This window comes from Phyllobates terribilis, unplaced genomic scaffold, assembly GCF_046119375.1.
Source record: "Phyllobates terribilis strain yellow unplaced genomic scaffold, ASM4611937v1 Scaffold_3__8_contigs__length_932513732, whole genome shotgun sequence".
NCBI lineage: Eukaryota > Metazoa > Chordata > Amphibia > Anura > Dendrobatidae > Phyllobates > Phyllobates terribilis.
In genome coordinates this window covers 71,072,678-71,099,815 of record NW_027362763.1, presented here as the reverse complement: position 1 = coordinate 71,099,815, position 27,138 = coordinate 71,072,678, and the positions used below count along the sequence as shown (strand labels likewise).

Here is a 27,138-nt window from a genome sequence, read left to right as displayed (position 1 = left end):
CTCTCGTGCACATAAGTGCATAGACCAGCACTATTCATTCATAGCATGACCAGCACCTGCGGCCGAAGTGATCGAACCAGTGCATATAAATAAACAAAGATCTCCCGCTGTCACTAACACCTAACACTAAATGGGTACGTTCAATACACAGGCATATCAAAACAATAAGGTATAAGGTACTTGTTCCATACCAATGTAGATGCTCCTGCTTCCTGCCCCAGGAAGGGGGGGCAGGGGCAGGAAGCAGGAGCATCTACATTGGTATGGAACAAGTACCTTATACCTTATTGTTTTGATATGCCTGTGTATTGAACGTACCCATTTAGTGTTAGGTGTTAGTGACAGCGGGAGATCTTTGTTTATTTATATGCACTGGTTCGATCACTTCGGCCGCAGGTGCTGGTCATGCTATGAATGAATAGTGCTGGTCTATGCACTTATGTGCACGAGAGCACTAGTATGCTACAGCGCTGCTGCCCTGTGGATTCGATCCAATGTGTGGCATTATGAATTAACTCTTTCTGACACTCCACGCTGCTATATATAACACCACTATATTCCTTTTATTTGTGATGAGTGCTTCATCCACAGCATAATCTAATTATCATAAGACTACTCAAGTTTTCCCAAAGATTTCAGTGTTGTTTCTCCTGCCTCCTCATGTTTGGTACCTTTCTCTTTTATGGTTCTATTTTGGATTTTAACATGTCTAAATAAAATATTTATTTTTAAATTATTTTTGGTACTTCATGTTTTACTGGGTAATCATAATATATCCTGGTAAAAAAAATTTGTGTGGTAATAAATTTGTATTTCAATAGATTCACTCATTTCTAGATATAATGTTAAAAATTAGCATTATTAAAACTCTAGTGTGAATTTATAAAATAAATAATTGGACTTTATTTTACCAGAAAATGTACAAACTGAAATAGAAAAAGTTATTGGGTCATCTGAACCTCAATCGGAGCACCGGAAGTTAATGCCCTATACAGATGCCGTCATCCATGAGGTGCAAAGATTTTCCAACATCATTCCAACTAATCTCCCCCATGCCACTGCCCAGGATGTCACATTCAAAGGGTATTTTATACCAAAAGTATGTCAACTATGTTTAACTACTTATAAGTTGTATTTCAAATTATTGATTAAAAAATAGTCTGATAAAGGGTAACTTAACTTTTTTTAAAAATTGTCCAGAATGGAAACTTTTAAAATCCTTTATGAGGAGTTTTGTCTTTATTTCTGTAAAAAAAAAAAATCATTTATGACTTTCGAACCTCTGCTTTTCCCCAAGCTATTTGCCTGGCTTAAGTTGCCTCCATATCAGAACGTACTCATTTGGAGTACAGATAATGGCAGTGACCAGTCAGCTCCTGACTAGTGTTGAGACACCCCCATAGTGTTCGGGTTCGGTTCGGTTCGTCGAACAACGGGATGTTCGAGGAACTGTTCGTCGAACAACTTAGAACACCGTCGAACACTGTTAAAACCAATGGCAGGCAAACAAAAACACATAGAAACACATAGAAAACACCTTCAAACGTGTCCAAAAGCTGAAAAACTGCTCAGAAGACACTCTCATTAAAAAAGCCGGCCGGCAATTCAGCAGCAGCATACACCGGTACCCGACAATTTAGACAAGAAGGAATAGAGCATCACACATAGATTAGATAGATAGAAACATGTCAGTCACATATATAAGAAGTACAGTGACAGTGTGGGTTACTGTACTTGTCATTTAGTGTTAAAGGATTTATTACAAAAAATATTAGTGTTTTCATGCACCATCTCTTTAAAAAAGCCAGCCGGCAATTCAGCATCGGTACCCGACAATTTATAACAGAAAGAATAGAGCATCACACATAGATTAGATACATAGAAACATGTCAGTCACATATATAAGAAGTACAGTGATAGTGTTGATTACTGTACTTGTCATTTAGTGTTAAAATAAAGGATTTGTAAAAAAAAATTGGCATAGGGTTCCCCGTAATTTTAGTCTCTAGCGGAGGTTAAGCAGACGGCTGGGGCAGATGTTTGAAGCCTGGGAAGGGGGGTAATACCCACGGAGCTTTCCAGGCTACTAATATCAGCCCCCAGCTGAATACTTAGCCTTTACTAGCTATTAAAATGGGAGACCCCCAAAAAAATGACGTGGGGTCCCCCCTATTTTAATAGCTAGCAAAGGCTAGGCAGACAGCAGGGGGCTGATATTAATAGCCCAGGAAGGGTGCCATGAATATTGGCCCCCTCCCAGGCTAGAACCACCAGCCGTTAGCCGCCCCAGAAATGGCGCATCCATAGGATGCGCCAATTCTGGCACTTAGCCTCGCTCTTCCCACTGCCCTGTAGCGGTGGCAGTGGGGTAATAGGGTTGGGGTTGATGTCAGCTTATAATGCCAGCTGACATCAAGCCCAGGTTAGTAATGGAGAGGCGTCTATAAGACACCCCCATTACTAACCCCATAGTCAAAGTTACAAAAAAACACAAACACCCAGAATAATGTCCTTTAATTGAAATAAAGACACAATTCTTTATTGTTCTAAATTAAACCATACATACCATCACGCCCATTCCAGCTGAAGCTAACGATCTCCTGCATTAAAAGTAAAATAATAAAGCAACATCATCCTTACCTTTCCATGGTTCCCACGACAGCTTCAGCTCTGCTACATTCACATGACAGGCTGGACCGCAGTAGAACGCTGCCATCCAGCTTGCCATGCCGAAGACACTGAGAAGCGCAGGCATGCTTGCGCTCCTCAGTGTCTGGCTGTCATGGCATCCAGATGAGCCAAGTTCATGTCCAATGAACTCAGCTCACCTCATTCACGTCACTGACAGCGTGGGAAAATTTTCCTGCGCATGCGGTGAGTGCAGGAGAATTTTCCCATGCTGTCAGTGACGTGCATGAGGTAAGCTCATGTCCAATGAACTCGGCTCACCTCATGCACGTCACTGACAGCGTGGGAAAAGTCTCAGCGCTCAGTGCTTGAGCAGGAGAATTCTCCCACGCTGGGATGGCATTGAGTTGACAGCCTGGATCACAGCTGAGCGCTGCCATCCAGCATGCCATCCTTCAGAGAAACTGCAGAGCGCAAGCATGCCTGCGCTCTGCAGTGTCTATGTATGATGGCATGCTGGATGGCAGCACTCAGCTGTGATCCAGCCTTTCATCTCAGTGCCATCCTAGCGTGGGAGAATTCTCCTGCTCAAGCGCTGAGAATTCTCCCAAGCTGTCAGTGACATGCTGTCACGCTGTCTCTGTATACTGGAGGTAGGGGGCCTAAGCTGACCCTAAGATGGGGCCCTGACTAATCCCTCAACCTGGAGGTACTGTTAAAGGTACAGAGGTCCAGGCCGCCAGCGTAACCCCTACCTCCTGAGGATCCCTGCACCTAAGTAATCTAGTCCTGAGAAGGACCCCGATCACAACAAAAGGGGACAAGTAATAATATGCCCACACACAGTACTTAGACAAACAAGACAGTACAAGGGAAAAACCAAAACCACCTTGCATACAAAAACTACACAACTACAACAGAGGGAACACCAACGGGAAAGGAGATAAATGATAAAGCGAGGAAGGGAAAAAACTCTCCGAATACACTTATCTCTGAAATTCCAAATACCACGATCCGCTCTGTTAGTCTGCATGAAATGCTTTCACCGACACTTCCCTAACAGACCAGCAGGCATTTGAAGGAGTCTCACTACAGCAGCATTGATTGCAGCTGGGCGAGGCTGGACCTCGTCTAGCACAGAGAGAGAGAGAATTAACTCCCTCACTGCCGAAAAACACAAAGCACCAAAAAGTCAGCTGCGAGAAGTCAGGCTGTGTAATCGTGACGATCTTCGTGGCGACACACCCGTGACACATGCATGAGGTGAGTTGAGTTCATTGGACATGAACTTGGCTCATCTGGATGCCATCACAGCCAGACACTGAGGAGCGCAAGCACGCCTCTCCATTACTAACCTGGGCTTGATGTCAGCTGGCATTATAAGCTGACATCAACCCCAACCCTATTACCCCACTGCCACCGCTACAGGGCAGTGGGAAGAGCGAGGCTAAGTGCCAGAATTGGGGTGGCTAACGGCTGATGTTTCTAGCCTGGGAGGGCCCCAGCCGTCTGCTTAACCTCCGCTAGAGACTAAAATTACGGGGAACCCCACGCCAATTTTTTTTTTAATAAATCCTTTATTTTAACACTATCACTGTACTTCTTATAAATGTGACTGACATGTTTCTATCTATCTAATCTATGTGTGATGCTCTATTCTTTCTGTTATAAATTGTCGGGTACCGATGCTGAATTGCCGGCCGGCTTTTTTAAAGAGACGGTGCATGAAAACACTAAAATTTTTTTAAATAAATCCTTTACACTAAATGACAAGTACAGTAACCAACACTGTCACTGTACTTCTTATATATATGACTGACATGTTTCTATCTATCTAATCTATGTGTGATACTCTATTCTTTCGGTTCTAATTTGTCGGGTACCGGTGTATGCCGCTGCTGATTTGCCGGCTTTTCATGTTTCACTGTGAGCACTGTTCCCATCGATTTGGGCAACAACTGTAATGCAACAACCACCATGGCTGTGGCATTACAGTGAGTGGCAGACAATCCCTGCATGATTGGTGCTCTAAATAACGTCAGACATGCAGGACACGCTTTTGGTGCACGAACAGTTATCGAACATAACCTCGAACAGCCGAATTTTTTGCAAATCGTTCGCGTTCGTCGAACGACTCGAACACCGCCCAAAACAGTTTGAATTTGAGATTGGCGAACAGTTCTAGTTTAACACCGCTCATCTCTACTCCTGACTCCTCTAAGTGCTCTGCTTATCAAAACAATCTCCTGCAGCAGGTTCCACTCAGAGTTAGTGAGATCCAAGTGCTGAGTTAGAACTTTCAACTAGAACTGGTCCAGGTACTTAGCCACTGAATCACTGCGTCCTGTGAATCTTTTTTTGCTCAACTCTAGATATCAGTGTTTAGTATATTTGCAGGTTATAATCTTGATGCGTCTTCTTTTTACAGGGCACATACGTTATGCCCCTATTGACTTCCGTGCTTCGAGATGAGGCCCACTTTGAGAAACCAAATGAGTTTTATCCGGGGCATTTCCTTGACTCCAAAGGGAATTTTATGAAGAAAGAAGCATTTTTACCATTTTCAGCAGGTAAGCTAAGAAGCTTTAGTGCATACATGGATGTATAATGTGTATATTGCTAAGTTGTACTTCTATTATAACTTTCCCTTCTGGTACTAAGTTAAGGTAACATCCTTTATTGACACGGCTAGCCCTGCTTCAATAAGGTCTAAATATTTAGAGAATTTACAGATTATGGCCCAGATCCATCAAGTCACTTTCCTTTTTTGTCTTGTGGTATTAGTTGGCGTTTCTGTCTCCAAATATTTCAAAATGGTGCACGCGATTCATTAATTTGGTGCAAACTCCCAAAAAATTTTTTTACTGCTTTTAACTGTTTTTGCAACTTTTGGCGCAAAAAGTCACACTTAAAGCCAAAAGTTGGAAAAATTGTGCCAAATTTTTGGTGCACTCAAAATTTACATAAGAGGGTGGTGAGGACTGGAGTGAAGTTGCGTCAAGCTTTGATACTTTTTAAAAAGTTGTGATGAAAAAAAGGCAAAAACATAAATGTACTCCGCCAACAAAACAGAAAAACAAATAAAACAAAAAAAAAAATAGACTTAAACAAAGTCACAAATAGAATAATGAATTGAGTGCAAACAACAAAAAAAGGCAATGATTGCGTCTAATAAATTCATGGTTCCCAATTTTTGCTAGAGGATTATTCTGGCTTGTGTACTGGTAGGCACAGCACCATGAACATAATGTGTAATACAAAAATAAACCCTCCAAATTGCAGAACAACTGTTTTTTGATTTGTTTTCCCACTTCCCCATTCAAAATCATATATGTTCAACACATTATTTTGAGAAATTAGTTGCACTTTCATTTCTCTAAAAACAAGCTCTCATTTGGTCACTTCAATTGAAAAAGTAAACAGTTGTGAGTCTTAGATTATAGTAATAAAAAAAACAATGGAGAAAAAAATATAATGTGACCGTAAGGCCCAAAATAGCTGCATCCTCAAGGGGTTAACATGTATGCATGCACTGCTTATATGTGAAATGGAAATGATGAGGTGACAGACAGAGCTTTCTCCCTCTGCCTCCTTTGATGACCTAATGTTTAGTGATGAGCGAGCACTAAAATGCTCGGGTACTCGATGCTCGGGTCGAGCAAATTGGAATACTCAGGTGCTCAACCCGAGCAACGAGCCCAATGTAAGTCTATGGGAAACTTGACCATTTTTCAGGCGGCTCTTCCCGGCGGTCTAAATATTGCCCAAATCGATGGGAACAGTGCTCAAATGACATGGGGACGGCATGGGGAAGACCCATGGAAGCATTTCTGACTCCCAGGTCACTTCTGTCAACAACGTTGTCAGAGGTATTACGCCACTTTTACGGACTCACAAGAAAACATACAAAAACTAAACCAAAATGGATTTTCCTGGGATATGTGTTAAAGAACATCCTTTCCATGACATGTACAATGTATATAAAGCAAAATAAATAACCAAAAACAAAAATTCTCCTCCACACCTTGGGCTATGTTCACACGTAGTGTTTTTGATGCGTTTTTGCACTTTTGCATTACTTTCAACCAAGACAAATGCATTCACTGGGAAATGTAATTTTAACATTTTACAACCTTATCTGGCCATGTGGTTTGTGACACATCATCAGACACATGCATACAGTGCTGAAAAGACATGGGAACAGCATGGGGAAGACCTCTGGAAGCATCTCTGACTCCCAGGTCACTTGCTAAAAGTGTGCCCATCATAAGTGATCCTTGGTGCATGCGAAGATGCCTCCCGCCATGCACCTGTCGTTGCAGACTTGCAACAATCACCGTCCACGTCCTTGTCCCATTGCAGGGTTCAGTTGTCCCTATCCCATTCCTTGGAATGCAAGAGCAAGTATGGAGGCAGCCAGCCACCCACCCACCCATCCAAAGGCTGCAATACTATACTGTCAGATTTCTGGGCAGCTTTTTGCACTTGAAATGTGGCCTTTTAAGCTCGTGGAGGCGGAAGCTTTTCACAACCTCATGCTGGCGGCGGCCGGGTGTCCATACTCGGTCCCCAACCCCCACTATATTTCCCGGTATCGCCTCCGCCTTCCACAAGCTTGGGTCCCACAACATTACCCGTGCCCTCCCCAGTGCACTTACTGGGAAGGACCGCCTAAACACAAACACGTGGACAGGTGAATGTGGCCAGGGAGGGTACGGAGCCAGTCCACAACTTTTTTTGCTGACAGTTGTATTTAGCTTGGTGAAAGGACTGGCATAGAGGGAAACCCTATCTACCCTGCATGTCATTTCTCACAGGAAGTCCTGTAATGCAGCTTGTTGCAGAAGCAATGGCAGCCCGTCCAACATCAACTCGCCATTGTCGGTGGTGCTTTGACACACTCACATCTTTCTTTGTGCATTTAATTTCTTGAATACAGAGTTGGACAATGGCCTGATATTTAATGCGGTTTGAGAAATAACATGCATAAGCATGGCTGATCCACATTAAAAAAGCAGCCATACAGTGTCCGGGAACCTTTCCCCACACTTTTCTTAGCCAGGGCAGCTTTTCGGCAGGGTTGGATGGGCCCACCAGAGAACCAGAGACTCCTCCGGCGGGACCTGGCTTCTCCTTCAGGAGAGTTCATAGTGCCTAGGTGAGGCCATGATGATGATAGAGGCCACCATCTGCTTAGTTTTATGTTGCTTGGAATGCAAGTGCAAGTAAGCAGCCAGCCACCCACCCACAGGCCGCAATACTAAACTGCCAGATTTCTGTGCAGCTTTTTGCACTTGAAATATGGCCTTTTAAGCTCGTGGAGGCGGAAGCTTTTAACAACCTAATTTTGACGGCGGCCGAGTGTCCATACTCGGTCCCCAGCCGCCACTATATTTCCCGGTATTGCCTCCGCCTTCCACAAGCACGGGTCCCACAACATTACCTGTGCCCTCCTCAGTGCACTTACTGGGAAGGACCGCCTAACCACAAACACCTAGACAGGTGAATGTGGCCAGGGGCAGTAATGTGCCAGTCCACAACTTTTTTTGCTGACAGTTGTATTTAGCTCGGTGAAAGGACTGGCATATAGGGAAATCCTATCTACCCTGCGTGTCATTTCTCACAGGAAGTCCTGTAAAGCTGCTTTCTGTTGAAGTACTGCCTTTTAGGCTCGTGGAGGCGGAAGCTTTTCAAAACCACATGCCTCGTGTCCATGCTCGGTCCCCAGCCGTCACTATTTCTCCCGGTGTTGTCTCCGTCTTCTACAAGCATGGGTCTCTGAACATTACTGCTGGTACTTTTCTTTGGGAATTTACATGCTTCCTACCAGCCTGGAATATTTCCAGCAAACTATGGTACAACGCCATGGTATTAGCACTGCCCCCAGTAGCACTAGCGAAGCCATCCCCAATTTCCTTCTCAGGAATTTTATTTGGTAGACTGAGTGGCTGCTCAAATACATTTTCTCACAAAGGAGCTGAAGATAGAGTGGCAGTAAGTGCAGGTTTCTCCAGCCTGTTAGATATTAGAGGGTGAACAGCGCTGGGAGCCTGGGTTCAAATCCCAGCAAGGACAACATCTACAAGGACTTTGTATGTTCTCCCCGTGTTTGCGTGTTTCTTCCTCAGTAAAAAAGCAGCCATAGAGTGTCTGGGAACCTTTCCACACACTTTTCTTAGCCAGGACTGCTTCTTGACAGAGTTGGACGGTCCCACCAGAGAATCCTCTGGTGTGCCTTGGCTTTTACCTCAGGAGAGTTCATGATAGCGCTAACGTTGCAGCTGCTATGGGGCTCTTGAGCGGGAGAGAAAAGTTTTAGCCCTCAGAATCAAATGCTCTGGTGGGCACAAAGTTTTTTAATCTGAAACAGCTTCTCAGTGGGAGTTGTATTTCACCACAGCCATATTCTTTAGCTCGGTGAAAGGACTGGCATAGAGGGAAACCATATCTAACCCGGCTGTCATTTCTCCATCACCAGGTTCTGCCCATTGTCACACATGACCATGCCTGGTTGTATGTTCAGTAGTGAGAGCCAAAGATCAGGCTGTTGTGTTACAGCTTTCAACAACTCTGCAGAGCTGGGCGGTTTGTCAATTAAGCATTAAGCATGTTATCTTCAGCACAGCCTGTTGCCGCTTGGCCAAGGCAGTGCTGCAGTGCTGTCAGCTTGTGACTGATTTGGTCATTTCGGAGATGGAGGAGGAGGTGCATGAGCTGAACAATGTGATTATATTAAGGTTAAATTGGTGACGCTGTTTTTTATACTAAAGAAAATCCTATTATTTTGTTTTTTTTACGTTTTTTTAAGACAAATGCATTCACCGGGAAATGTCATTTTAACATTTTACAACCTTATCTGGCAATGTGGTGTGTGACACATCATCAGACACATCCTGTTTTATTTATGATGGAGGGACTCTGAAAGTCATAACGCCTATTTTTATAGGGACATCAGACTGCCCTTACTATTCTTCAAAGGCCAGCAGTAGGCCCTAGCTATTGTTAGAGAGCCATCAGCCGGCTATGCTTTGTTGTTTCCATTATTAACAAGTGGGTCTCCTATACTGTTATTGTTTATCGAGTGACTGCAAGGGCTGCCAAAAATTTGGACGCAACCCAATACCCCTTTGAAGAGACATAGGGAAGGGTCTCAGTAAAAAAAATGTTCCCATTATAAAGGAGCGGGTCTCCTATAGTGGTAATGCCCATGCTGTGACTGCAAGGGCTGCCAAAATTTGAGAAAAACCCCACTAAGAATTTAAAGACACATAGAGCATGGCCACAGTAACAGGTACGACATGTTCCCATTAGAAAGGAGAGAGTCTGCTATACCGTTATAGGGTATGCAGTGAGTCCAACGGCTGACCAATTTTAGTAAAAACCCCACTAAGAATTTAAAGAAACAGGGAGCAGGGCCACAGTAACAGGGTATGACATGTTCCCACTACAGAGGAGAGGGTCTGTTATACAGTTATAGGGTATGCAGTGAATCCAATGGCTGACAATTTTAGGAAAAGCCCCACTAAGAATTTTAAAGACACACAGAGCAGGGCCACAGTAACAAGGCACGACATGTTCCCATTAGAAAGGAGAGTGTCTGCTATACAGATATAGGGTATTCAGTGAGTCCAATGGCTGACCAATTTTAGGAAAAACACCACTAAGAATTTAAAGACAAATGGAGCAGGGCCACAGTAACAAGGTGCGACATGTGCCAATTAGAAAGGAGAGGGTCTGCTATACAGTTAAAGGGTATGCAGTGAGTCCAAAGGCTGACAATTTTAGGAAAAATCCCACTAAGAATTTAAAGACACACAGGGCTGGGCCACAGTAACGACAAATTTCCATTAGAAAGGAAAGAGTCTCCCATAGTGTAGGCCTATGCAGTGAATGCAAGGGCTGCCAAAAATTTGGAGGCACTTCAATGCGCCTTGAAAGAGGCGTGGAGGAGGGCCTCATAAAAAAATGTTCCCATTAGAAAGGAGCGGGCCTCCTGTACTTGTAATGCCCATGCACTAAGTGTATGGGCTGACAAACATTTACTCCTGGGGGTATACATGAACATACTGTATAAAAAAATTTTTTACGGGCATCATAAACACCCTTTAAAAAAATTAAGTGGGTGTTGCATCACGGACCACGGTCACCCTGGTGATATGGTGATGGAGGATGAGGAGAAGGAGGAGGACAAGAGCAAATAGCCAAAATCAGGAAGCGTATACCCATGTGTGGGTGTGAAAAGGTGCATGGGAATGCACTTCCCTAGAAAAGACACTGGATTGGAGTTTATGTTACGCTGCTATCATTCGGTGGCGTTGAGAAGTCTGGCCCAATCCAGCCCTTGTCCATTTTTATAAGAGTCAGCCTGTCAGCATTTTCAGTTGACAAGTGGATGCGCTTATCAGTTATAATTCCACTAGCGGCACTAAAAACCCGCTCTGATAAAACGCTGGCTTTAGGGCAGGCCAGGTTCTCAGAGGCATAGAGAGCCAGTTCATTCCACGTATCCAGCTTGGATACCCAATAATTATAAGGAACAGTGGAATCACGGAGGACGTTGGTACGGTCGGCAAGGTACTCCCTCAGCGTCTTCCCAAACTTTGCACTCCTTGTGAGAGTACCCCGCGACTCAGGGCCTGTCCGATAGGAGGGTCTGAGAAAAAACTCTCCCAGAACTTGGACAGTGTTCCCCTGCCTCTGCTGGATTGAAGCTGTGTCTCTCTCGCCTGTACTCCTTGGTTGTCCAACGAAGTGTGACCTCTGCCGCCAGCCTTTTCAGATGGGAATTTTTTTAATAGTTCGGCAACAAGGGCCTTCTGCTACAGCCCCTTTTTTGTAGACCTGTCCCCCTCAGGAATAAGAGATATAAAGTTCTCCTTGTAGCCTGAGTCTACAAGTGTCACCAACCAGTAATGACTGTCACCCAAAATTTTGAGAACGCGAGGGTCATGGGGAAGGCAACGTAACATAAACTCGGACATGCGTGCCAGATTACTAACAGGCAAGACTTCCGTGTCCTCACCAAGAGGATGACTGACCATGCTCTCCTCCTCCTCCTCCTCTCTATTCTCTGTGCAGTTAGTACCATCTATAGTGCATGAAACTAGCTCCTGTCCTTCCTCCTCCTCTTCCTCATTGTCACCCAATCCACGTTGGGATGAGATGAGGCTTGGATGTATTTAATCACACTGTATGGTTCCTTGCTCCATCTCATCATGCTCCACCAGCAATGCATCCTCTTTAATTGTGAGCAGAGAGTGTTTCAGAAGACAGAGAAGCGGAATGGTGATGCTAATTATGGTGTCATCGCCATTCACCATCTGGGTGGAGTCCTCATAGTTTTGGAGGATGGTACATATGTCTGACATCCATGTACACTCCTGAGGTCTTATGTGTGGAGTCTGAACTGAATACCGACAGCCTTGTTGATGCTGGTGCTCAACAACTGCCTTCTTCTGCTCACAAATCCTTCCCAACATCTGCAGTGTAGAGTTACAACGCGTGGGGACATCACACACCAGTCTGTGAGCCGGAAGCTGCAAACGCTGCTGAAACTCTGCAAGCGCGGTGGAAGCTGTGTCTGACTTTCTAAAATGGGCACACATGCGGCGTACTCTAACAAGCAGTTCCGGCAGCTCCGGGTAGGATTTGAGAAACCGCTGAACCACGAGGTTAAGCACATGGGCCAGGCATGGTACGTGTGTAAGCTCGCCTTGACTCAGAGCCGCCACCAGGTTCCGGCCATTGTCACACACGACCATGCCTGGCTGTAGGCTCAGCGGTGTGAGCCACAGATCTGACTGCTCTTTCAGAGCTGTCCACAACTCTTCAGCATTGTGCGGTTTTTCACCTAAGAATATTAGGTTCAGCACAGCCTGTTGCTGTTTGGCCGAGGCAGTGCTGCAGTGCTTCCAGCTTGTGACTGATGTGGTAATTTCGGAGATGGAGGCAGAGGAGAATGAGGTGCAGGAGCTGTAGACCGTGGGGGCCACCCTGATTGACCTCGGGCCCGCAATCCTTGGCGTCGGGAGGACGTGTTCCGTCCCAAGGTCCCAATGGGTCCAAGCTTCCACTATGTTAACCCAGTGTGCCGTCAGCGAGATGTACCATCCCTGCCCACAAGCACTTGTCCATGTGTCCGTGGTTATGTCGACTTTACCGGTAACTGCTTTGTTGAGAGCACGGCTAATGTTTTGGAACATGTGCTTGTGTAATGCGGGGACGGCACACCGGCAGAAATAGTGGCGGCTAGGGACCGATTACCGAGGGACGGCCACCGCCATCAGGTTTCGGAATGCTTCCATCTCCACGAGCCTAAAAGGCAACATTTCGAGCGCAAGCAGTCATGAAATGTGAGAATCTAGTAGTGTGGCCTGTGTGGCATTGGCTGCATATTTGCGCTTGCGTTCCAAGGACTGGGGTATGGAAAACTGAACACTGAACTGGGACAAGGACATGGACGTGCTTCCTGATGCTGCTACTTGAGAGTGTGCAACGACAGGTGCAGGGCAGGAGTCCTCTTCGCATGCACCATGGACAGGTGATCGGCTTGCATGCACAACAGCGGAAGTAGCAATGGTGCCACCCACAGACACTGTTCCTGGACCCTGGGGTTCGGCCCACAAAGTCGGGTGCTTTCCTGCCATGTGCCTGATCATGCTGGTGGTGGTCAGGCTGGACGTTTTGCCACCCCTGCTGATGCTGGCCTGGCAGGTGGTGCAAATGGCCTTTTTCGGGTTATCAGCAGAGTCTTTAAAAAACAACCAGACTCGGGAAGACCTAACAGTTGTATTGGCAACTTCCTTTGTGTTGGTGTTATGGGGAACGGCTGCCTGCCTTCTGTCTGCGGCCACCACACTGCTTCTTCCTGCCTGTTGGGGTGCTCTGCCTCCCTCCCCCTGTGTGCTGCTGTCCTTGCTCTGCATGTCTTCCTGCCAAGTTCGGTCAGTTACTATATCATCCACCACCTCGTTTTCCACTTCCACACCCTGGTCCTCCTCCTGACTTTCTGACAATTGAGTCTCATCATCGCCCACCTCTTGTGACACTTTCCCACCGTCACCTTCATGTGACCATGGCTGCTCAAATATTTGGCCATCTCTACACGCGATCTCCTCTTGCCCCGCTTCAAGTGGACCGGGCGAGAGGTCCGAATCTATAAATGGAAAAGTGAACAGCTCTTCAGAGTGTCCAATTGTGGGATCAGTTGTCTCTGAGTACTCAGTATGGTGGGAGAAAGGAGGATCAGTGTGAGGAATATGCAGTCCAGACACACGGCTACTGAGACTTGGCCCTGGGGAAGACAGGGTGGTGGTGGCTAAGTGACTGGAAGCATTATCCGCTATCCAACCAACAACCTTTTGACATGGCTCTGGGTTCAATAGTGTTGTGCTGCGGTCCCCTAGAAATTATGACAGGATGGTCAGGCGAGAAGATGTGGGTGTTTGTTGTGGCACAATTTCGGCTTCCCCACGGCCTTGTCCTCGGCCTCTACATGCACCATTACCATCAAGTCCAGTTCCACGCTCACTGCAAATGACTGAGTTTGGAGCGAATTTATATGTGATCCGTGTGACGGAGAAAACAGAGTTTTAAATACCTGGCCTCTAGGTAAGTAGTTTGACCAGCAAACTGCTGTGAATTGCTTCACTGGCACACTGAAAGAAATTTTTAATGGAGGCCAGAAATGGCAGTATTTTCTGACAACCTATATGTGAGCCATGTGACGGAGAAAACACAGTTTTAAATACCTGGCCTGTAGGTAACTGTTTTGAGCAGCAAACCAGTGTCAAAAACTTTGCTGACACACTGAAACAAATTTTTAATGGAGGCCATAAATGGCAGTATTTTCTGACAACGTATATGTTATCCGTGTGACTGAGAAAACACAGTTTTAAATAGATGGATTTTTAGCGCTGTAATATGGAAAGGACCTGGCTGTACTCAGCAGTGAAAACAAGCTAATGGCGCAGAAAAACTGTGTTCTCTGGATTACTTTTTAAGAAAATAATGAGGATTAAGATGCAAAAAAAATTATTCCTGGCCCCTGAGAACTGGGCCTATTTCCATAAATATCTAACAGCAGCAGAAGGCAGAACAGGAATGGAGCTTCTTGTGCTATATGCACTGCAGTCTGCTATATACACCACCTGCCTATATACACTGCCTCCTGATATCTCTGCAGATGGAGTAGTCCTCAGTAGTGTTGAGCCACCCCCGTAGTGTTCGAGTTCGGTTCGGTTCGTCGAACACCCGTGTGTTCGCCGAACTGTTCATCGAACTGTTCGTCGAACACCTTTGAACACCGTTAAAACTAATGGCAGGCAAACAAAAACACATAGAAACACATAGAAAACACCTTCAAAGGTGTCCAAAAGCTGACAAACAGCTCAGAAGACACAACTAACACATGGAAAAGTGACAAGTACATATAGTCATGCGAAAAGAAAAGAGGTGGAGGAGTAAACGGAGGGGGAGACACAGATATAGGCATGTCATGCCCTTCTAAAATCAAAAAAGTGAGAAGCCGACACGGCCAGTCCGCTCCTGCCCGTGCCACCTCCGTGTCGCCGGGTTTGTGCCAGATCCACGGTGAACCCTGACGGCCAGCCCCCCTCTCCCAATACTGGTGCCTGTCCGCTGGTGGGTCGAGCCCCCCTGTGGTGCAGGCAGCTCTAAGCTTTTTAATTGAAATTGTCTCTCTAATTTGAATGAATACACTTTAAATCCATTTACAAGGATCTATTGGAGGGCAAGTCTCATGACAGCAGCCGCGTAATTCCAGCTCCAGTAGCGTCCACTAAAGCTGCTGCAGTTAAAAAGCTTTTATAAGGATCGAGCTCGGCTGTCCACCGCAAGGCATCCTGCTGCCAGTCCCAGCCCCTATGCCTTGGGGTGCCTCCTGATGCTCTTCACTGAGTATCCCGTGGTCCAGAAGCATTTCCTTTGAAAAAATTAAGTGTCCAAACTACAGGTGGTGTAGCTTGCTTAGCAGCCGGGATAATCCGCTGACTAGCAGACACTGCTACTAGGCACAAAGTATTTCCTGGGCTAGATGCAGTTAAAAATTTGTAATTAGATACTCTCGTTGGATGCTGAGAAAGCATTCCATAGAGTCTCCTGGCACGCCATATATGATTCTCTTAAAAAGCTTGGGGTAGGGGTCTAGGGGACCCTTTTATAGCCATAATCACTGCCCTGTATCGCAATACGTCACCTAGGCTGAAGATAAATGGAACTGTAGCACCCTGAGGGCTCGGTTGCTACAGAGGTATTGCACCTCACCCAGAGGTGTGATATCTCACTCTCAGGTAAGGATGTAGTGTGGATCAGGACCCGACACCTGCATGCATTACACCACATTGCCGTGGGGCAGGGCGACCAATATGCCCCTGAGATGGGCACGACAGTCCCTGTCCCTGGCTGGAGTGGGGGGAGGGAACACTGAGGAAGGGGAACCCTGTAGTGCAGGAGCAGGGAGGAAGCAGTTCCTGGGTGCATTGAGAAGGGAGTATAAAAGGTGGGCATCATCTTAGTTCAGTGCAGAGAAGTCTGAGCAGAAATGGCAGGGAGCAGGGGCTCTGCTCCGGAGGCGGGCCTAGTAACAGAGGCCCAGGCCTGGAAGAGGCAGAAGGAAGGAAGAGGAGCCGAGAAGGCTCCAGGAACAAGGATCCCAGGGGTGCGGAAGGGCGAGTTGCCACCACACGCCCGAATCCACCTGCGTGGAGGGGTCAGGCCAAAGGGGGAGACCGGTCCCCAAAACTAGTGGAGGCAGGAAACGACCCTCAGCTAGAAACCGGAGGCTGTGACATTTTATGTGGCGCAGCCCCTCGCTACACCCGCTAGGAAGGCACCACATAGGGTCAGGGAAACTGGCGCCAAGTTTACCAAGAGGAGGCCCGAGGCAGCCGGACAGAAGGGTTGGTAAGAAAGGCCAGACAAAGGACACACAAAGGGGGTCCTGTGAAGCGCTCCAAAGTTATCTGGGAGTTGTCTGAGCCCCTCACCTGGTGAGCACAGTACGACATGGGCAGACGTTACCTGCAGACGTGGTCTGGATAATAAGAACTGTGAGTAAAGGCCCTGGACTGCATCACTGACTCCGTGTCATTACTGCTGCTGCCCTGCACCATCACCCCCATCCTCCGCATACACTGCCCTGAGGCTATACTCCTCCCGTGGGGAGTTATGCTACGCTCTGCTGCACTCGCAACACCAGCCTCAGCGGTCTGCCCTGCAGCGGCGGTACACTCTGACCGCAATCCACGGGTGGTGTAGTCGGACATTTAAACATCAAAACCACGTAAATAGTTCCGCCACTGGTTTGACCGCCCTGAGCCACGGAACCGGGTCGCCGCCACGGAGACTATAACCACCAGCATCCACCAAAAAGGGTCCGGCTCCGGGTGTCCCAAGGCCCAGGGGGTGCATCAGAACATTTTCATCACCTTTCACAATCACCAATGGGACAAGGCAGGGATGTCCTCTGTCCCCTCTCTTGTACATCCTAGTGACGGAGCACCTGCTCTCATCAATTCGCCATAACCCCAATATTCGGTGGATTGAGGTGGAAGGCACCGAATACAAGTGCTCTCTATTTGCTGATGATGTCCTAGTATATATCACTCAATCACATATATCCATCCATGCTGTTATGGCTGAAATAGATCACTTTGTTACATGGTCAAATTTTAAAATCAATGCAGCGAAGTCTGAGGCCCTCGATGTCTCCCTCCCCAAATCCATACAGTATTCCATCCAGTCCAACTTTCCCTTTGCCTGGCCCTCACAGGGTATCAAATACTTAGGAATTCCTATTCATAGAGACCTCTCCCATCTATGTTATCTTAATTTTGGGCCCTTTATTGAACAACTCCATATAGACCACGGTTGGCAAGTTAGAACTGTAAGATTCACTACGTGAACCACTGGTGTTTTGTGGAAAAGCACATGTACACTGTGTTCCAAATTATTATGCAAAAAGTGTTTAGGAGTGATAAGGGAAGAATTTGTTTGTTTGTCAGTTAAACTCATTGATGGTGATGTGTGTCAGGGCTCTTTATATCACTGTAAGCAATTGCAGACACCTGTGCTAATTAACTTGGCAGGTGTGTCCAATGAAAGGCAAGACTACTTAAGAAGGCTGTCTCACATTATTAAGCAGCCTACATTTTCTGCCAAAATGGGAAAGAAAAAGGATGTGTCGGCTGCTGCGAAGCAACAAATTGAGGAAGTGTTTAGGTCAAGGCATGACTACAATCAACATTGTGCGATGATCAGGATGAAGTGTCTTGGCAATCAAGAAGTATGTAGCTGATTCACAGTACACACGTGTGCGTGCTGATAAGGGCAAATTGAGGACTCTTTCCTACAGGCAATTACGTCAGGTTAAAAGAGCAGCGGCAAAAAAGCCTTGTCATAGAAGCAGACAAGTTTTTGAAGCTGCTGGTGCCTCCATCGTCCCCCGAACAACAAGATGCAGGGTCCTTCAGAGGTTTGCAGCTGTGCATACGCCATCCTGTCGACCTCCTCTATCCACTTCACACAAGCAGAAACGGCTCCAGTGGGCCAAACATTACATGAAGACTGATTTCAAAACTGTTTTGGTCACGGATGAGTGCCATGCAGCACTCGATGGTCCAGATGGATGGAGTGGAGGATGGCTGGTTGATGGACACCCCACGCAAACACGGCTACAGCGCCAACAAGGAGGAGGTGGAGTAATGTTTTGGGCTGGAATCATGGGGAGAGAGATTGTCGGCCCTTTTAGGATACCTGAAGGGGTAAAGATGAACTCCATAATGTATGTGGATTTTCTCAAACAGCACTTCCTGCCCTGGTTCAAGAAGAAGAACCGTGTATTCCAGAGCAAGATCATTTTTATGCATGATAATGCACCATCTCATGCTGCACATAAAACATCTGCATCTCTGGCTGATATGGGCATAAAAGGGGACAAACTTATGGTGTGACCCCCATGCTCCCCTGACCTCTACCCCATTCAGAACCTCTGGAGCATCATCAAAAGGAGTGTCTCTTATGGCGGGAGGCAGTTTACATCTAAGCAACAGCTCTGGGAGGGTATTCTGTCCTCATGCAAAACAATTGAAGCAGAAACCATCCAAAACCTGACAAATTCAATGGACGAGAAAGTTCAGAAGCTCCTTTCGAACAAGGGGTCCTATGTGAAATGTAACATCACCTAGAATAAAGTTTTGAGTTGAAAACTGTTTGATTTCAGTTTCTAATAACCTGCTAATGCTTATAATTTCAAAAATGACCATTTTTTTGGTCTTTATTAAAATGAAAAGATTGATCGAAAAGTTTGGGGGATCTAAGAGTGTGGCAACCCAGTAGTCATTATTACTTCGAATTCTGACAATATAAGGGTCATGTTGCAGGTAGTGCAGCAAGAAGGCACTTATGTGTCTTGCGCATCTTGGAGCCCCAAAATTATTTTCCGGGCTAGATGCAGCTAAAATTTATTAATAATTTTAAATCTGGTGGAGCTTAGTATAGATGGCCTAATAGGATCAGTGCTGCACACTGCTACAAAGCCCAAATTATTTTCCAGCCAAGATACAGATAAACATGATTAGTAATTTTAAATCTGGTGGAGCTTATTATAGATGGCCTAATAGAATCAGTGCTGCACACTGCTACAAAGCCCAAATTATTTTCCAGCCATGATACAGATATACATGATTAGTAATTTGAAAGCTTAAAACGGTTGGTGAGGTGATTTTAACCAATCATCAAGCTTTTACTCTCCCCAGGATGACACAGGGGTAGAAAAGTCTTTTCGGATCCATGATTTGTTCATCTTTATGAACGTGAGTCTGTCTACATTATCAGTGGAGAGCCGCGTGCGCTTATCTGTCAGCACACCACCAGCAGCGCTGAACACACGTTCAGACAGAACGCTGGCTGCGGGGCATGACAATATCTCCAAGGCGTAAGTGGCTAGCTCCGGCCATTTATCCAGATTGGAAGCCCAAAAAGAGCAAGGGTCCAGTGACACAGTCATGGCTTCAATGTTTACTTGGAGATACTCCTGTACCATCTTCTCTAGGCATTGACTATGTGTCAGACTTCTTGTCTCCTGGGGCCTTGCAAAGGATGTTATAAAAAACTGGTGAAATGATTCCGCAAAATTGATGTTACCAGCAGATACTTTGGTTCTGTTACGGTTTGAATGCTGAACACTCGACGGTCCCACGGTTGGCAAGTTGGAACTGTGAGATTCACTACGTGCACCACTGGTGTTTTGTGGAAAAGCACATGTAAGATTCTGCAACAGTCTCTGCTGATACTCCTGCATGCGTGCATCCCTTTCTATGGCAGGAATAATTTCATCAAATTTACTCTTGTCCCGGGGATCTAACAGTGTGGCAACCCAGTAGTCAGGATTATTTCTAATTCTCACAATTCGAGGGTCATGTTGCAGGTAGTGCAGCAAGAAGGCACTCATGTGTGTTGCGCATCCAGGAGCACCAAGTCCCTGTTGTGTTGGTGGCGAGGTAACAATCATGCTTCCTTCCTCTGTCCTCTCCCCCCAACCTCGCACAACAGAAATGTGATCAAGGTCTCCCTCATCTGATGAGTCTTCCATCAGTTCGTCCTCCACTTCTTCCTGGTCTCCTTCACCTTCCTCACTAGTTTGGCTGCTTCCATGCACCCTGGTAAAACCATCTCCCCCACCCTCACATGCCTGCCGCCTTGGTGCTTCCGACCGTCTGGACCTTGCAGATGTTAGCCCTTCCGCATACAACTCCTCCTCCTCTACTTCCTCCACCTCCTCTTGTGCCACCACCTGACTCCGAATTCTGTTTAACATGTGCTCCAGCATGTAAATCACCGGAATAGTCATGCTGATAATGGCATCGTCAGCACTAAACATCTTCGTCGCCATTTCAAAACTGTGCAGAAGGGTGCATAGGTCCCTGATCTGAGACCACTCCTCCAGCGTGATTTGCCCCACCTCTGGATCTCATTGGCCCAGGCTATACGTCAGAACGTATTGCACCTGGGCTTGTCGGTGCTGCCACAGTCGCTGCAACATGTGCAGAGTTGAATTCCACCGGGTAGGCACATCGCATTTTAGCCGGTGAAGTGGCATGCCCAACGACTTCTGTAGAGACGTAAGTCGCTGAGCTGCGGGATGCGAACGGCGGAAGTGAGCACACAGCGACCGTGCCCTCTGCAGAAGGCCATCTTGTCCGGGATAGTGGGCTAAAAATTGCTGGACAACCAGGTTCAACACGTGAGCCATACAAGGCACGTGTGTGACATTGCCCCGGCGAAGGGCCGCACCCAGGATTGCAGCATTGTCGCACACGGCCTTCCCTGGTTTCAGGTCCAGTGGAGACAACCATTCATGAAATTGGTTCTCCAGAGCTGACCACAACTCCTCAGCTGTGTGACTCACATTTCCCAGACATTTCAAAGTAAAAACCGCCTGATGACGTTGAGCCCTACTGCCAGCATAGTAAGGAGGTGTGCAGGATCCCTTCTGCGCGGTTAGAAAGCTTGTGGCATGACCAGACAGGCTTTGGGTGCAGGTGGAGGACCGAGAGGAGGTTGAGGAGGCAGAAGCAGTGGAGGAACTTTGAGATAAAGAGGATTGACGCACAACTCGTGGGGACGGCAAGACTTGGACAGCAGCCCCTTGTCCTGCTGTCACCATAGTTACCCAGTGCCCAGTCAGCGACATGTAACGCCCCTGTCCATGCCGTCCAAGTGTCTGTGGTGAAATGCACCCTGTCACACACAGAGTTTCTCAAAGAAGCGGTGATGTTGTGTGCGACATGCTGGTGGAGCGCAGGCACACCTTTCTTTGAGAAGTAGTGCCGACTGGGCATCTGGTACTGGGGCACTGCGACGGACATAAGGTCTCGAAAATCCTCTGTGTCCACCAGGCGGAAAGGCAGCATTTCTGTAGCCAAGAGCTTGCAGATGGTGAAATTCAACCTCTTAGCTTTCCCATGGCTAGGAGGAAATGGTCTTTTACTTGTCCACATCTGAGGGACCGAGGGCTGGCTATTGTGCTTAGCCGGGGTTGATAAGGGTGTCCCCGGCAAACTGCCGGTCTGTGAGGAAGATGCAGGCGGACATGTTAGGTTGCCTTGATCCAAAGGTGGTGCTATCGATGTCGGACAGCGCTCAACACCAGCTGGTGTTACCACCTCCAAAGAAAATGATGACCTGCCAATCACGCTGGCTGTTGCGGGTAAAGAGGTGGCAGGTCTGGGCCCCAAAACAGGTGTGACTGCTGTCCCCCCTGTCACAGAGGATGAAGAGGCCGCGGATGCACAAGATATGGCAGACGGTGGTTGGCCCGGCCGGCTAGGCCGCATTGTAGCACAGTGAGCTTCCCCCTGCAACTTATGCTTCATGTCCATGTGCCGATTCATGCATGAAGTACTCAAACTATGTATTTTTTGGCCTCTACTTAGCTTTTGCTGACAAATGTTACAGATAACACGAGTTGGGTCATCTTTATCGATCTGAAAAAATGCCCAGTCTATGCAAGGCTTAGCACCCATGCGACCTGAAGAGCCACCACGACTTGTGGTGAGAGGCAGAGTTGTGTTTGAGGATGCAGTTGTTGACGTGCTTCCAGTACCACGTCTCTGTCCAGGAAGGCGCAACCTGACCTCGTCGTCACTAGCATCCCCCTCCACCTCCTCTGCTGACCTCATCTCTTGGCTGACTGTGGGTTGACAGTAAGTGGGATCTCCAACCTCATCATCATCACCCTGTGCGTTATCACACCCGTCGTCCTCAGAGCCAACCTGTTCCTGCCCTGACAAAAAACTAAAGTTATCGCTCCAATCAGGTATTTGAGTCTCATCATCGTCTTCCTCATTGTCTCCACCAACAGGAGTTACAGTTTGGGAATGACGGTCTACATTATGGTCAGAACCTTCTGCGTCTGGTCCTGGATCCGACTCATAAAGATTCTGGGCATCAGTGCAGATCATTTCCTCATCTGGATTCACAGAAGCGCTGGAGTCGACCTCTGATTCCCAGGCTATAGTATGAGTAAACAGCTCTGCAGACTCAACCATCTGTTCTACCTCATACTCAGACGGGCAGCTGGAGATTTGGGAGCTGTGAGGAAGCAAGTGCGATAGGGGTGACACCTTTGCGGACTGGAGTATTTGTGATGTTGAAGTTGATGTGGAGGAGAGCCCACTTAAAGGAGCACTTAATATCCGTTGAAGCACCTGCTGTTTTTGTGCCTCATCTGGAATTTGTAGCGATTGGCGTGGCCGTAAGAAAGGGATCTTATCACATTGTCCGCTAAAAGAAGTAGACATTTTAGTTTGGCTGGAAGATGGTCTTTCTTCTGCAGATGTTACTGTTGCTTTAACACCTACTCCACGGACACAACCTTTTTTCCCCTTCCCAACACGCCTATTCCCCTTTCCACCAGCAGCAGGCCTTTTTCCACTCATTTTGGTGGTTAACTAATTCACAACTCTGGAGTTGTTTGCACAAAAAAACAATGGATGGGAACCGAGCAGAGCTGAGTGGCCAAACTGTGGTATTAGGCCAAAACTATTGGCTGGGTTAGATGCAGAAAAAAATTATATTCAATTTGCAACCTAATGGAGATCAGTATAGATGGACTAATAGAACAAGTCCCACACACAGCTAGAAGCCCAAATATTTTTTCAGAGGTAGATGCAGAAAAAAATTATATTCAGTTTGCAACCTGATGGAGGTCAGTATAGATGGACTAATAGAACAAGTCCCACACACAGCTAGAAGCCCAAATATTTTTTCAGAGGTAGATGCAGAAAAAAATATATTCAGTTTGCAACCTGATGGAGGTCAGTATAGATGGACTAATAGAACAAGTCCCACACACAGCTAGAAGCCCAAATATTTTTTCAGAGGTAGATGCAGATAAAAATTATTTTTAATTTGCAACCTGATGGAGGTCAGTATAGATGGACTAATAGAGAAAGTCCCACACACTGCTAGAAGGCCAAATATTTTTTCAGAGCTAGATGCAGAAAAAAATTATATTCAGTTTGCAACCTAATGGAGGTCAGTATAGATGGACTAATAGAACAAGTCCCACACACAGCTAGAAGCCCAAATATTTTTTCAGAGGTAGATGCAGATAAAAATTATTTCTAATTTGCAACCTGATGGAGGTCAGTATAGATGGACTAATAGAGAAAGTCCCACACACTGCTAGAAGGCCAAATATTTTTTCAGAGCTAGATGCAGATAAAAATTATTTTTAATTTGCAATCTGATGGAGGTCAGTATAGATGGACTAATAGAGAAAGTCCCACACACTGCTAGAAGGCCAAATATTTTTTCAGAGGTAGATGCAGAAAAAAAATTTATTCAGTTTGCAACCTGATGGAGGTCAGTATAGATGGACTAATAGAGAAAGTCCCACACACTGCTAGAAGGCCAAATATTTTTTCAGAGCTAGATGCAGAAAAAAATTATATTCAGTTTGCAACCTGATGGAGGTCAGTATAGATGGACTAATAGAACAAGTCCCACACACTGCTAGAAGCCCAAATATTTTTTCAGAGCTAGATGCAGATAAAAATTATTTTTAATTTGCAACCTGATGGAGGTCAGTATAGATGGACTAATAGAATGATGCTATGCCCAAAAGATTTTACTTCACTAGGTGCAGTAAAAAAATTGGTATTCTATACACAGGTGGTATATCTTGCAACACAGATAGGCTACTCCACTGACTAACACACTCTGCAATAGGCCAAAAAGGATTTGCTTTGCTAGATTCAGCCAAATGCTGTGAAAAAAACTTGCACAGCACTGGCACAGACCTGCCTGGCAAAAACTGATAGGAACTGATGTAACCTAGTCCTGAAAAGGACTGCAATTACAATTAGTCTTTACTCCCACAATCTATCTATTTAAGAGCACAGACCTGCCTGATAAAAGTCGTAGGAAATGCTGTAACCTAGTCCTTAAAAGGACTGCAATCACAACTATTCCCTACTCCCAAGCTATCTGTAGATTTGTGCGAAAATTGGCTTGAAATTAACAAGGTATAGCGCACACAGCAACAGCGGTGCCGTCTAACACGCAGCTGCAGCAGTGAGAAAATGGTGGCGACGGGGAAAATGGCTTGGTCTTATAGGGCAATGACATGTGACATACACTGCCAATGACACATGCCCTTGCTTGTGTGAAAAAAAGCACTTCGCTCCGTGTGTGCGCTGCTGATAGGCTGACAGATTGCACCTCCCCACTGTAAATGCGGGAAAGAGAAAAAAAAAATGGAGATCTTCATTATTCCTGCAGAGATCCATCCCCTGCCCCTCCCCCCACCCCGCTGTACACTCAAACTGCGTATTAACATTAATTTTCATCATTACTGAGAAAAATCCAGTTATGATTTTGGTGCTCGAACAGTTATAGAACATAACCTCGAACAGCCGAATTTTTCTCAAATCGTTCGTGTTCGCCGAACGGCTCGAACACCGCCCAAAACAGCTCGAATTTGAGATTGGCGAACAGTTCGAGTCGAACAACGCTCATCTCTAGTCCTCAGAAGGATTGTTTGTTAAGATGGATATGTGTAATGTACGTTTTTTCTCCCTACACTACCTAATACACGATCAAATCGCTCCCTGACACAGCTGCAGCTCTCCCTACATTGTCTGATCTAGAGTGACTGTTACGAGCATGGTGGCGCCATGTCTGATATACACCTGATAACGCTGTTCGGCCAGCCAATCACTGTAATGCCCACAACCAACATTGCTACGGCATTACAGTGCATGGCAGGCAATCCCTGCATGTTCATTGGCTCTCTAAAGAGTGGCAAACATGCAGGGAGGGGATCTGAGTTCCCACCCGAGCAACCCGGAAATACTCGCCGAGCGCCGAGCTTGTAGAGCACCATGATGCTCGGGCAAGTACCGAGTAGTGGCGAGCACGTTCGCTCATCACTACTAATGTTATATGGCTGGGGGAAGAGGTTTTTTTGACCCCGTCCACTGCATTAAAAGCCAGGTAGACAACTACTCCTTACATAAATCCATTCGCTGATTCAATAACAATATTTTCTTCTTGAAAATAATGTCTTCATCTGATAGCCTCAGAGTGCCCATATAGAATTTTAGTGAGTGGTTTCCCATAAACTTGTCACAATGACATCTATTGTCAGCCTCAATGGCCTTCAGTTCATGCCCCAGTGTACCCACAATGTTGTGTTAACCACAGTGAGTCCCCTAATGTGAGCCACAATTCCTAAGTTTCTGCCACAAAGGCCACAAAGAGACAACTGAAGTCCACAAAAATGCTTCAAAATCCCATCATGCATTCACCTCCTCCTCCTATTAGAAGTTCACAGCTCATTTGTAGTGTTTTTTTCTACTTCAGGTCAGGATAAGACAGATAACTCTGATGAGGAGAAGTCTTTTAACATATTACCTCTGTCGATACATATGAGCAGTAGAATAATAAAGACTGAATAATTCACACATTTCTACTGTGGTGTCCTTTTTTTTCTCTAGGAAAGAGAAGTTGTGCCGGGGAGAATTTGGCAAAAATGGAGTTGTTCCTCTTCTTTACAAGATTGCTTCAGAACTTCACATTTCAGGCTCCGCCTGGTGCTGAGTTGGACCTCACACCGGCTCTTGGGTTTACAACACCTCCTATGACCTATTTGATTCGGGCCATACCTCGTTCTTAAGGAAAAGTCTATAATAAAGCAGTCAATGCCGTGAAACAGATGAAGAGATGTTCTAGTGAAGTAGTTTTTGTGGTATATATGTATTACCGACCAATAGACCAATGTTCTCCAGGCACACAGGGACTGGAAGCTGTAACCCAACTAGAGAACCAAGATTGGAGATAATTCTGTAGTCCAGAACTGAGCTAGTGATCGCAAACATAGTTTTTGATAATAAATTAAATGTTTAGGTTCCTTATAATTATATAAATGAAATGAATAACCAAATCTTATTTCCTACTTTTTTAGTATTTCTTATTAGGTGACTCTGGCTTCGCTGTAATTTCCAGTGAGAGTCTTTGGTAGTCTGAAATTCACTTCCTGTTTAATCAGACACTCAAGCTGCTGCTTCTTTCATATTCACATTGCTACATATCAAACAAAAAACTTCAAATATATTTATTAAGAAGAGGCACCATTTAAAACCTCTGAACCCCCGTGTAAAATCTGTACTGCAGCACCAACTATTATGTTATTATGTGTTCTGGGCATGATCCCACCACGCTGCAGCAATGATTGACAGCAGTCCCGTTATTTGTTATTGCCATAATTGTACTGAAAGAAAAACAAAAACTGGCTGTGTCTGGAGAGGGTCAAAATGTTATGGCTCTAAAAAATGCAGCACTGGAAAGACAAAAAATAATGCCGTATCTTCAAGGCCCAAAAAAACTGTATGCTCAGGCATTAAAGGGTAGAGATGAGAGAACATTTCAGTGTTTGGCTCGCTTTACAATCATCGAATCTGCAATATTCGCCCATTAATTTGTTGA

General features: G+C 45.9%; 1 protein-coding gene across 2 annotated transcripts in view; it reads left to right on the top strand.

The window, feature by feature from the left end:
- The window catches only part of LOC141258843 (cytochrome P450 2K1-like), a 129,645-nt gene extending 103,276 nt beyond the window's left edge, over positions 1 to 26,369 (top strand). For both annotated transcript variants that reach the window (XM_073674014.1, XM_073674013.1), the window contains exons 8-10: positions 915 to 1,099; positions 5,057 to 5,198; positions 26,151 to 26,369. In XM_073674014.1, coding sequence (XP_073530115.1) covers positions 915 to 1,099; positions 5,057 to 5,198; positions 26,151 to 26,329 — 506 coding nt within the window. In that variant the 3' untranslated portion in view covers positions 26,330 to 26,369. The remainder of the gene's footprint in view (positions 1 to 914; positions 1,100 to 5,056; positions 5,199 to 26,150) is intronic.
- Positions 26,370 to 27,138: the final 769 nt, after the last annotated feature.